At 31.5% G+C, this 12,713-nt stretch overlaps 2 protein-coding genes across 11 annotated transcripts in view; both read right to left on the minus strand.

Moving 5' to 3' along the window:
• The window catches only part of LOC123711628 (protein phosphatase 1 regulatory subunit 16A), a 35,997-nt gene extending 32,333 nt beyond the window's left edge, over positions 1 to 3,664 (minus strand). For 2 of the 3 annotated variants that reach the window (XM_045664264.1, XM_045664263.1), the window contains exons 1-2: positions 3,440 to 3,664; positions 2,187 to 2,277 (exon numbers count right to left, since the gene is read on the minus strand). In XM_045664264.1, coding sequence (XP_045520220.1) covers positions 2,187 to 2,266 — 80 coding nt within the window. In that variant the 5' untranslated portion in view covers positions 2,267 to 2,277; positions 3,440 to 3,664. Of the gene's footprint in view, positions 1 to 1,832; positions 1,910 to 2,186; positions 2,278 to 3,439 lie in introns of those variants that run through there. The other variant, XM_045664265.1, reaches the window with a different exon arrangement.
• A 725-nt stretch (positions 3,665 to 4,389) lies between these two features.
• The window catches only part of LOC123711624 (sodium/hydrogen exchanger 3), a 31,742-nt gene continuing 23,418 nt past the window's right edge, over positions 4,390 to 12,713 (minus strand). For 3 of the 8 annotated variants that reach the window (XM_045664254.1, XM_045664253.1, XM_045664255.1), the window contains exons 12-20: positions 12,211 to 12,349; positions 11,760 to 11,906; positions 9,708 to 9,795; positions 9,353 to 9,442; positions 8,421 to 8,621; positions 7,994 to 8,047; positions 7,591 to 7,770; positions 6,814 to 7,156; positions 4,390 to 6,216 (exon numbers count right to left, since the gene is read on the minus strand). In XM_045664254.1, the coding sequence (XP_045520210.1) occupies positions 6,027 to 6,216; positions 6,814 to 7,156; positions 7,591 to 7,770; positions 7,994 to 8,047; positions 8,421 to 8,621; positions 9,353 to 9,442; positions 9,708 to 9,795; positions 11,760 to 11,906; positions 12,211 to 12,349 (1,432 nt within the window). In that variant the 3' untranslated portion in view covers positions 4,390 to 6,026. The remainder of the gene's footprint in view (positions 6,217 to 6,813; positions 7,157 to 7,590; positions 7,771 to 7,993; positions 8,048 to 8,420; positions 8,622 to 9,352; positions 9,443 to 9,707; positions 9,796 to 11,759; positions 11,907 to 12,210; positions 12,350 to 12,713) is intronic. The other 5 variants (XM_045664258.1, XM_045664256.1, XM_045664257.1 and 2 more) reach the window with 5 other exon arrangements.

The raw sequence follows: 12,713 nt of genomic DNA on the forward strand, positions 1-12,713 counted from the left end.
ATCATATACTAATGTAAATATCAGGAAGTAAATTGCATATTGTCACACTACTAAATTGTAGTACAATAGTGAATAAGACACCATTCTATAGATACAGACGCTTGTCTAGAAAACTACGAGTCGTTCCAAATCAATTAACCCACGTAACAGATCCATTTTTAAATTTCGTCAAAGCCTCCAAATTCTTAACGCCTATCTCGCCACATGCAATTGTAAGTGAAATCGCTACACTGCCTTGTGTCATACACGTCCGTATAAAAATTAATTAAATCCAATGTATTGATTGGTTGTTGTTGTAATGAGAGTGTAGCTGAGTTGTTATAAGCGTGCGCTGTGTGTATCTCAGTTTTTGGAGCCTCAGAGACATGCCAAGATACCTAGGCACTAGAACCTACGCCTTGTACGTTTAATGTGATTTGTGAGTTTGTATCTGGATAGTTTGACTATCAAAGAATCCTTAGTGAGAGATTTTATTATAAAGGAATGGAAAAGGATATAACAATTATTTGAAGGGGTTGTTAAAGTCCTTCTTAAATACACGGAATTCACGTGAGCGAATTTGCGAGCTAGCTGCTCGTCTATAACAACGAGATTAAGAAACGCAGAATCAAGTAATTGAAAGATAAAATGTTATAAGATGATAGTCGAGGTAAAATTGATTAATAATTTACCAGAATTGGCACATTAATAATATCCTTAATCTAATATTTATGACAATGAAACCTAATTTCGTTCTCGATGTTCGTATCGTTAATGTTGTAATGTTATTAATACGTGGTTAAACCATGGAATATGTTCTTCAGTTTAGAACACTTAGGTACTTTTAACTTCTAATGCATAAAAATATCAATATGCAGAAATACTTCCTGCTATTAGGGAAGACATTCATAAATCAAACTTATATAAACGTGGATTTGTTAACAATGTTTTGTCACTTTTACACATTAGCAGTAAAATTAGAGTGATATTGACAAATTCATTCAAGTATTCAAGGGTACGATTTAGAGTCGAGACTTACTGAACTGGATCCCATACGTTTTTGAATCTAAGCCATAAATCTCGAATATTACATTTAACAGATTTTGAGGCTTATAATGCATTTATGGATAGGGATGTATAAATATTAAATCCACAAAGATAGAAGTCGTCACCTATTTGTATGAAATTATCATTCAACTTCTATGTCTATCATAGATAAGAATTTATCGAGTTGATATTCAAAATTTGACTTTATCAACAAATTCTTAAATCGATTGCCTTTTAGCGAAACTTAAATCATTAAAAAAATTTTGTTTCCTATATACATATATTCAGTGTATGAAACTTGTTGGTAAAGTTTTGAAGCTTAATTATAAACTTGGCACGTAATGTTCTAAACCTTTGTTTTTACTAAACTGTTTTGCGTATGATCTTAAATATGAGATAAGCGACATCCAAAGGTAACAAGTTTAACATAAAAACCATATGTTCCGTAATATCACACTATCACAGCTGGTAAGCCAGAGGAACGGGTGCATTGTTTCTACGTCATAAATTATACCTTATCAATATTATATTAGAGACGTTATCTGGATATTGTCAGGGCCCCTCTGCACGCTAGGTAGCTTCACGCTATGGCACGAAACGACTCATGCTTAACGTACACCATATTGTATAAGAAGCCTCATTATGGTATAAGTATCCACATAGAATACCAAAAAAAGGCATATTATGGCTCGCATATTTAGTAGTGTTTAGCCTAAAGCACCTCAAAATATTTACAAATAAAATAGTGTCTTAAAAAAATACATCATTTAAAATCCTAAAGCGTATGAGAGATAAAAAAAACTTACTACGACCAAGACGCCATTGTCCTCGCGTAAACGCAATTTATGCAAGAAATGAACTTATTAGCAAGGCCAAGAACTCTGTTGCAATATCATAAGATTAATCACAGTAATCCAAGGAATTATTATAAAACTCATATTGTTAATAAATAAATATAATAAAACATTATGTAATTAAGGCTATTTATGGTGACATTCACATAACATAACCATTTCCTTCGTACAAACTTTAAATCAGACAATATCGTTAATTGATATTTATCTATTTTTGGCATTTAATAATTACATTTCATGTAAATAAAAAAATTTGCACACTGCAGAGAAGATGAATTAGTAATACAAATTAGTTAAGTTACTCACCTACGGGCTAGGTGAAGCCGCTCCTGTGTAGTCAGATGCTCCACTTGTGCCATCTCAGAGACCAGGTCAGCATGTTCCATTCTGCTAGTATCTTAAACAATGAAACAATACTAATAAGAGATTCTTGATCAATTCAGTATGTAACTATGCTTTAAGTAAATACTATAGACTAATCCGTCATGATGAAATATTTGGTCTTCATTACTTTGATTCTTAAATATAGACCCGATTCGTATGTTCTTTGGTAATTTGTATACAAGCATGACATATGTCTTACTTATTTCGTAATTGTATAGTTGTCTCCATTTTAACATAATGTGATGTTTGAGAACATAAATAAAATAATAAATTTACCATACACACAAAGGTCAGGACAGTTTGAAAAATGTACAATATAGATCGAGTCTGTTGTGCATATATAGATGTAGTAACTATAGTTTATTAAGGCCATCCCTTTATTTATAGCAGGAAGCAATAGTAAAATAAATTTAGTTAAAGAGTTAAAGTTAGTTAATAGACTGTATCAATTGTAAAATATTTACCAACCATTAATTAAACTTATCATTAGTTTCAAGTTTCAATTTTTCTAATTAATCTGATAGTACTGTTAGTCCTTGATAACAATTAGATATTATGTTACTAGATGAGTTGAGGTAGCCATATAATTTATTGAAATGACAATTAGATGTTGTTGTCTTAGCTAAATGACCAAGAAGTTGAATTTGTTCTGTCCTGTAAATTACCTAATACATATGGTTTATCTTGACAAAATGTACCTAAGCCAGAATGACCAACTTTAATAAAACTTACTTTAACAAAGTTATCATTAAAAAAGTTACCACTTCTGTTAAAGTAAAAATTAAAAAGTTAATTTCAAAACAAACATGAATATAAATTTTATAAATCTGTTGGAATTTGAAAACAAAACTTGTTTTCCAAATAAAAAATGTCTCACATACCTACTTACTTCAACTGATAAATCCATATAATACGATAAGATAATCGGCATAATTGAGAATAAGATATAGCGCACTTCTTTTTCACAGGTTAAAATGATTAAAGTTGTCTAACATTAACAGTAATGTTCAACAATGACAATATAAACAAATGTAGGTAAGTGCGTTTATCCGCCAACTACTCATTAGAAAGGTAATTTTACCACGTAAAGACAGCCTTCATGGGCGATAATTATATTTTACAACATTCAGATAGATGTTACAATTTTGATATATAATATAAATAAATTCACTCACCTCTTTATTTTTCTAAATAAAAGCTTATGTATGTTTCATCCCCGTGAAGTTCTTTCCGAACACATATTCACTATATTAACCATAAGATCGTTATTTACACTTTTGTTTTACTTATTTACGACCTTTTAACGAAAAGTTTTACAGTTACACTGCATTTTCCGTTACTTTCATGAAATTTTTATCAATAAAACCCGAAGCAACAAGCAATCAAGAAGCAAGCTAGCGAGAAGCTGATTTCAATTTTTATGGCTGATCTATGATTCTGATTAGATTGTGAACTTTTACTGTCAAGTGTCAACTTGTTAGCTGACAAATGCCAAGGCTCTAGTCTATAAACGTGACATGGCTTTAGCTCATAGACAAGAGAGTTGTGACAATACTTTAGTATAGTTTTCGTCTGTGTAGTGTATCCGTGGTGATACCTAGATGGCGTTTAAGCCCAATTCATTAACAAATAAAATCAACCCTATAGCAAAAATTTAAATAATCCAATCGAATGTATTATATTTTCTAAAGTAATATTATCGTAGAATAAAGAGTACACTAATATAGTAATGGCGTAGAAGACAGACTGCTTCAACGAATTTTGCCGTAAAAAAATCAAACACGACGACAAAATTTCTTTCGAAAATAGTTTATAAAAATTTGTGTGACATAATTTGCTAATACATTAAAAGGTGGAACATCAGCTACAATTAACATCATTCTAAGTGCGATTATAAACCGACGACCTTTCACGCGCAACTTTGCACACACTATCTTTTTAATTTTTATACGAATTATTGTCGCTACGATACGTACGTCTCCAGAGTTCCACCCCTAATTCTACTAAATAAAAACGTAATAGAAGAAACGTAAACAAACGTTCCTTAGTATTCCCATAGTTACGTACTACTAGATCAGGTTTTTAATTTGTAGGTCTTAAAAAACGTTTTTTTATCATTATTTTATTTCAATAGTTCTTTACATATTTATCACACTATTATAATTAATTATTACGTACCTAACACTGTACTGTGTGAGCTGTATCTCGTAGGTTAATAGATACTAGGCACTATTATCATTCAATTGACACACTGATGTTATTAGAAAAGCTTAAACTGTATTATGTAAATTTTACATGAAAACATAAAACTTATTCTTATCTACCTACAGGTAAGTGTCAAAAGGTTACACTTTATCTTCATTAGCTAACTTAAAAGCATTTTTCTAAAAACTATTCTGAGTAGTTTTTTTACATAAAAAAAGGGTCAATGTAAAGTTAAGTTTAAAGGTGCAAGTTTAACAACATACAATATTTTCTAATCTATTGTCAACTTTTCTACAATTCACTAACCTATAGGTACCTGATTAATTTATCTATTTGATTAAAGGGTACTTACATTTTTTTTAAATAATATTATGTTATGTACAATATCACAATTATTGTATTTGGTACAATTTTTGTATGAAAACAAGAATCAGTATTTTAACGTAATAATATAACCCAAGGATCAAATTGCATTAATGTTAAATTACCTATAAATATAGGTTAGTTTGTATCGTTTTATTATGTCTACAGAAGACCGACTTTGCCAATGACATATTTTTATATATTCAGGAACTATATTAAATTAAGTATATTCTACGTATACACTATATACTTTACTAATGTTTACAATAAATTAATGTTTCCTAAAACCGTGCTCTCAATAATCACTACAAAAATACAAATTATACTTTAAAATATTTTTATAATCTATGAGCTGGTTCTGTATCTTCTGCTGTTTTTGGTATAAGTTTCCCGCTCATACAAATTAATAGATAAACAATCGTTACTAAGATAAGTTAAATAAACATTACAATAATTAATTGTGTATTGTCATTGGCAAGTTCCATTAATTACAATAATTTAACATACTACCTAAATTGTCTACTTCACCTATTCTTTAGTCAACGCACATTACAAAGAGTTATAGAAAAATACTGTTGATTCACTTGAAAACTAAGCTTGGAAAATAAAATTTGCCTACGAAAACCCGTCAGATTGTTATAATATCACATAGTTCTGTAACTTGTAAATAATTTTTAACAGCTTTCAGTAACTACGATAAAATATGTTTCTAAGCAATAACATATTTACAGGACAAATTACATTAGCTATATTACTAAATTTTTTTTACCTTATCCTCAACATTACTAGGTTCAATGATATAATATTAAACGTTACGGTTCTACTCGTAGCTACAACACTATTATTGAAAAGACGAAAAATTCAATGTACCTAATTACATTGTTTAAGATCTCTTTTTAGTAAATTGGAATTCACTGTAAATAGCTTGGAGCAGTGGCTGTAATGCAGTACATCATTTCGCACAGATACCATAACATTTTACTTAGTCTGTAAAATAAATAAATTGCTATAAGAAGAAAAATATTTTTTTAATTTTATATTATTGAACATGCTATTAAGTCTAAAGCAATCTAATAATTATTGCGTCTGCGCATTGTAATGCTAGTCTAGCGTGGTAAATGCAAATGCAATTCTTTATTCCAAGGTCCTATATTTAAGTAGTGGTAACCTATCTTGGTCACCACGTCTTGATACTCAGGTGTTCTCATCGGAAGAGTCGTCTGATGATGAGCTGGTCAGGTTTGAGGTGAGGGTATGCTGACGGCTGAAAGAGTCGCGTGGTAGGGTTTGCTGGCCTAAAGCGAGGCGGCGGATCCCCATACGCTCACTCTCGGGTAAGGACTTGCTACATTTCTCTTCGGTGATGGCATCTCTTGATAGGGATCTGAAATGTTAAGTTAAATGCTATTAAACCTACAAAAAATGTGTTAAAAATTAGATTTGATGTTTAACGATCTTTTTAGTTATTTGACCTGAAGAATATTTAAATGAATTATTAATTATCCGTTGGCAAATATAATGAAAATAGCGGAGTTCAGTTCTTTTTTAAATTTTAGATTTTGGTTTTGTTTAGTTTTAGTTGGTACATTTCTCGTGTTACATTTACTTCTTATATTTTAGCCTCAGTTCATTTTCTTTTGCCATACTAGGGTTGTCTGGGACAAATCGCTTGTTAGCGATAAGGCCGCCCGTTGCCTAATAACTTATGTAACCTGTTTTTATATTTATATTGAAGGTAATGAAGTGTAAATAAATAAGTAATATAATTATTAAGGACAACCTAGGCTTAGTGATTAACGCACATGAGCTATAACCCGGAGATTAATTCCCGATAGTTGATATTAGTAGATGTTTATTATAATTTGCTATACTTGTTAAAAAATATCAATGTAACAGACGCGGAAATTTACCTACCCATGCCATATTGGGAAGATACGGGATGAACTACTTAGGAGTGAACCTAAACATGTATTCCACCTACCCAGTAAGCTCCAACATAGATCCTCTTCTACATTGTCCCCGGTGTGGACCTTGCAGTATATTTGCAGGTCTGGATGACGCCCCTAATGGGTCTGAATGAGCCACGTCCTCCATTAATAATACACTTGGTCCACCAAGGCTGGTACTCCTTTTTGACAACATGCTGGGCGGGTGCCTCGCCGCTGATGGTTCACCCTTTGATGAAGAACTATCACCCTTGAGAGAATCTGCTTTTCCCTCCGAATCTGATAAAAGTATCTCCCCTCCACCCTGGGTCGAACTACAACTCTCTCTTCGGAATAGACCTATGATAGATTTTGGATGTTTTGGCTTCTCTATTCCACCTATTGGGATTGCGACAGGTATATGGGTAGGAAGAAAAAAATATCTATGAGTCGAAAAGATTGAGTTATCTATATTAGAGAATATTCAATAATGTCGGGAATATTAGGGAATGTGCCAAAGTCTTGGTACAAATAGCGAGGAAACATTGTTAAAAAGTGCTATATTTGGAATTCAGTGCAAAAATTAAAGACATACATGCAATACCAACCTTTAGCCAATGTTAAAAAGTGGGTAAGACAAATGCATGCAAAATATTACACTTAACTTGATTATATTAGAGTTAAGAAAACATTTATTATTTAAATAAATTACAAGTACTTTAAGATATTTAATATTTGTCCTTATTATATTATATATATTTATCCATTTGAGAGTAGAAAACATGATAAAACATCTATCAGTATATACAATATTATCAATTTAATTATCTTACCCAAAAAAGTAGCCGAGGGTGAACTGTAAGCCAGATACTCCTTATTAGAGGCCCAAGAGGGAAATTCGGATTGTTTAAGGGCGCCGCTACCCTCTGTGTCATCTCGTTTCCATGGCAACATGGTTTCCGTTGCTGTTGGGGTTGCGACTCTCGCTTGTTCGATTACAGCCATGTACGTATCTGTATAAAATCAATATTATTACGTCGTAGTAATATATAGGATATATCTTTAATTACAAACGTAGCTGTACAGTAATTAAAATATTATTTAGCTTTGGTTTTACGGAATTTTCTTTAATCTATAGCAATAATTTAGACGTGATACTACACTAATCTAATGTTGCGATATGAAAATAATAAACAAAGATTTTTTCGGAAAAAGAACATGAAAAGTGGCAGTTACCGTTGTCGTCCGACATTCTCCTTTCATCTTCTTCAAGTATATCTTCGTTAGGTACTAAAAGAAAACCAATCATTAGAAGATGTGTCATAAGCGATCGGACGTGCAAGCACGCGCCGCTAAATTTAATTTTGGCAACATTTCAATGGAAATGCAGTTCTTAATACATAATATGTAGTGATTACGGAAATGGCATGTGTGATGCAATGAATTAGTGCTGTAAATATTTCTTGTTCTAATAATAAAACGAAAAATATACTTACGATACCCATGCGCAACGACAAAAGCGACTTTCGTTAAGGCATGTGTTAGGCTTAACCCATATAATAAGAAACAAAATTGAAAATAGAACTAGAGAAACAAAAGAACATCGCGAAAACAAAGTTCTGAGAAGCGCTCAAGAAGTGCCAACTACGTTTCGTCCACATACCAAAGTTGTAAGTAGATCGGTCTCTTCTCCACGGTAAAGACTTTTCAACAGCTGTCGGTAGAATTTCCTCTGGTGTCTTAACGTATTGTTTAACGATCCTTGCCTTCAAGGGGTTAAATCCGGGCAAATTTGCTAATTGGTTCAGGAGAGAACTACTGTTTTCCTTATGAGAAGACGTTGGACTGACTTCTTTAAATCCAGCTGTTTCCAGTTGCCAAAATTACCAGTTGTATCATGAAGAATGCCAGAAGGGAAAGAAAACAATGAAACAAATGATATTGAACAAGCAAAAAGAGCAATTAAAACTATGGCGGGTAGTTAGAAAACTGGCGGAAGTAATTAGCCATAATAAAAATAACAAGCGTTTAGCACAAATGAAAACACTGTGCTGTTAGAAGCACAGAAATATTTATATCCGTCACAAAGAAAATAGGCATGCTTAAAATATTAAACAAAATATACTTAAATGGAAAATTCGATTATTGTAAATTTTAATTTTAGTAAAAGTATGTCCTCTGTAATATAAAAAAAAAAAAGTAATTAAGCAGCAAACAAGTTTTCACAACATCAAATTCTGAATTCAAACTTGGATTCATTAAATTTTAAACGAAGTTTTATACATAGTGTTAAAAATATACACAAAATATTAGTTATGAATATAATATAACAATAGCGTTATGAAATTACATTTAATTAAAACGGTCCTACTCAATACGGGGTATCAATTCAATAATATCGATCTAAAAAAAGACTGTATTGTTAATAAATGATTAATGATTTGTTATATACAATAGGCATTATTAAGATACATATTTTTGATATTGATCCGCCAAGTTCTCCATATAAGCTACTCCCGCGATAATACGAAGTATGGTTTACAAAGTTTAGACAAGTTTAAATTCAAAGGGAGCACAGTCATGCAAAATACCTACGTGGTGATTTGGCAGTGAAGGTAATACCACCATCGTCATTGTCCCGCCGTGGAGTCTCATCATCTTCTTGCAACACTTCATCAATATAATCTGAAAGGAAAGCTTCACTCAACACCCAAGATATTTACATATTATTGTGTGTAATGTTTATTTAAGAACTTTATTGTGAGCACGTGCAAAACTAAAAGCTGCATTTAACATAAAAAAGCATATCTAAAACGAGTATTTCGTGTAAAAAAAGCACAACACAGTCGCAACAAAATCATCTATGGCGTAAATAAAAAAAAAAATTACCAAAACCAACGCGTGCATGCGACTGATACTCGTGATATTAGTAAGTAATTTATTTAAGTACCTAATCTATAATACTTTTTTTTACCGTGCGTGAACTGTTTGGCCGAACCATTTTGCTGGAATTCGGGGAAGGATACATTTTTGCCATCCTGAAAAAGAACGTTTATTATAAAATTTACAAATAAAAAAACACATTTTCGTATTCGATCTCTTTGGTGATTGAATCATATACTAACAAAATTCACATTCTAAATTTAAATAAATCTTCTCTGATTTTAAAGGTTTGGGAAATAACAATCCCTAAGTATTGTCTTTTGTTAACATAGCTTTTACACATTAGGAAAACACTTTTTAAATGGATTGACGCTATGTATTATTATTATAAACTTATAATTATTTACATAGTTTTAAATTTAAATTTTTCCGACGTTTCGCGTGCCTTACATCGTGCGTGGTCACGGTGACTGAAGACAAAAGGTGTTGAATGTCAAAAGTATCACAGCTGTAGAGGAAGTTGTGTTATCTGTATTTATTCAATAGAGAAGACGGCCTAAAATTATCGATCACCTGGGATCCCATAATTTCTCAATTAAAACCCCAAGACAAACAATCCGCGAAAATAGAGGACACCATGAGTCATATCTGCAAAAACCCATTTCTGTTGGTATCTTTTAGTCGATACCAACTCCGGGGAAAAAATACAGATAACACAACTTCCTCTACAGCTGTGATACTTTTGACATTCAACACCTTTTGTCTTCAGTCACCGTGACCATGCACGCTGTAAGGCACGCAAAACGTTGGAAAAAATTAAATTTAGAACTATGTAAATAATTATAAGTTTATTATAATAATACATAGCGTCAATCCGTTTAAACAGTGTTTTCTTAACAATCCCTAATACAAAACGGTCATGAGAGCCCGTAGGACGATACTACATTACACTTACAACAAAATAAGAACATAGAAAACCTGCACCATGAGCAAATTTATAATATTATATAAGTAACTCTATAGTATTGCTTTTCTTATTGCTAATTTATGTTAGCTGTAGGATTAGGATATAAATCAAACAGTATTTCTTTATAAAAAGGAATCATTTACATCCGAAAATGACTTCATTATTCGTCAAACGGATCGTCTTTCCTGGCAACGGTCCAAGACATAATTTATGCCATTCGAACAAATTATGTTGCTTAAATCAAATAATCGACCTACACATATTAACGTTTTCGTAGATAATGTAGATGAACGGCAACGAAACAATGTAGATTCTATTTTCAAATAGAGTAGCGTCGTTGACAAGAAATATAAAAGATATTTGCGACAATCATTAAAATTAAAAAATAATTATTTAATTAATATAGTATTGCTATACTATATATATATAAATACGCGTTTGCGTTTGAAGAGTTATTACAGTACATATGTACTTCACGCTTAACTTAACGCTTCATTACACAATTATCGCTTTATGAAAATATAGACAGACAGTATTTTATTAAACCTATAATTGTAAAAAAATTACGTTATGAAGTAGCAGTCTCTAGCGACGCCCAATACTAATTTATACACGTATTCCAATTATTTATGGTACGATACAATTGGGAACGTACAAATAAAAACAAAAGGAAGGAATGTGTGTTTCAAAAAACTATGCAAATGTGTTTACTTTTACACAATGCTTTGAAATTAGTCCCAGCGCGGCTTATTTCAAGCCAACATAGGGAACAAGAGTTGCCTAACGAAATAAACGATAAATACATACTGGACTATTATTACTTGGCACTGACTTGCAGAAATTAGACTAATAGAAAGTAGATCTTCATATCAATTGCTTATCGTTTAATGCATTTAATTCTCTTGAACAATAAATAGAACTAAGAAATATTTTTTGGAACATTTATTGGTTTCATTTTCTTTTTATTTGCAGCCAATAGTATTTTCATAAAATTTTCGTAATCGATCTCTTTGGTAATTGATTCATTTACTAACAATATTCACATTCTAAATTTGAATCAATTTGAATCCTACGGATTGAAAAGTTATGTTACTTTATTTTTATTGACTAACAAGCTATTTGTAAATAAATGTAATAAAAATATTTATTTACCCTCACCTGTTTCCCACGCTTACTGCGCTTGTGGTGATGTTTTCTATCACCGACTAATCGACGTATATTCATGTGCGTTTTGTAATTCACTTGCATGCCCAAATCGCGGTCGTTCACAGCGTGACGGCTGTAGCTCAAACGACGATGCTGTAATAGTCGAAAATTTGTAAGTAACAACTTTAGTTGTTACGAAAAAATCTAATAATAAAATATTATTTGCCAATAAATATTACAAAATATACAATATAAATACATCCAATACAGTTTAAGTTTGCAGCGAACACTTAAACTGGGACAACTAAATATGGAAAATTAATTTTACAAGACTTTTTTTTGATAATAAAAATATATCCGATTTAGTGGTAAAGTATTTAAAGAGCTTGCAGGTGTGACCCATGGGGGCTGTAACCATTTCCTAAAGCAGAATAATTGTTTTGTTTCAAATAGTTACCCGTCTATAAGGTTTACACAACTCTTCAGCGAGTAGGTGGTGAATTCTTGCATCGGTCAGATCTTTTTTGGACGGATTGTATTCCAATTCTTGCATATCTATGTTCCACGTAGACGAATCTAATTGACTGAAACTTGGACTGCAAAACAATATTGGATTAGTTGATTGATAAGTAATTGATGTACGTAAGAACTTAATACGAGCTATACTTTAAAATTTATCATAACGTCTTTAACAACGTTTCAATATCAAATTACGAGTCCTTCCTACTTGGTAGTTTTACAACTGGTGTCAATTATGAAGAGGTTTTCTTCATTTGATATTAACACAGATATCAGTGCAAAAGACAAAAATACATTTTGATTAGTTAATAAATAACGCAAGAACAAAATGGCTTACTGTTTTTAATATAAAGTATAAAATAACGTGTCCAATATCAAATTACAAGTCCCAAAGAAATGCAAAGAAAACAGAGCAGAGTTTACAATTTATTATTCAATAGT

This window comes from Pieris brassicae, chromosome 7, assembly GCF_905147105.1.
Source record: "Pieris brassicae chromosome 7, ilPieBrab1.1, whole genome shotgun sequence".
NCBI classification, from domain to species: domain Eukaryota; kingdom Metazoa; phylum Arthropoda; class Insecta; order Lepidoptera; family Pieridae; genus Pieris; species Pieris brassicae.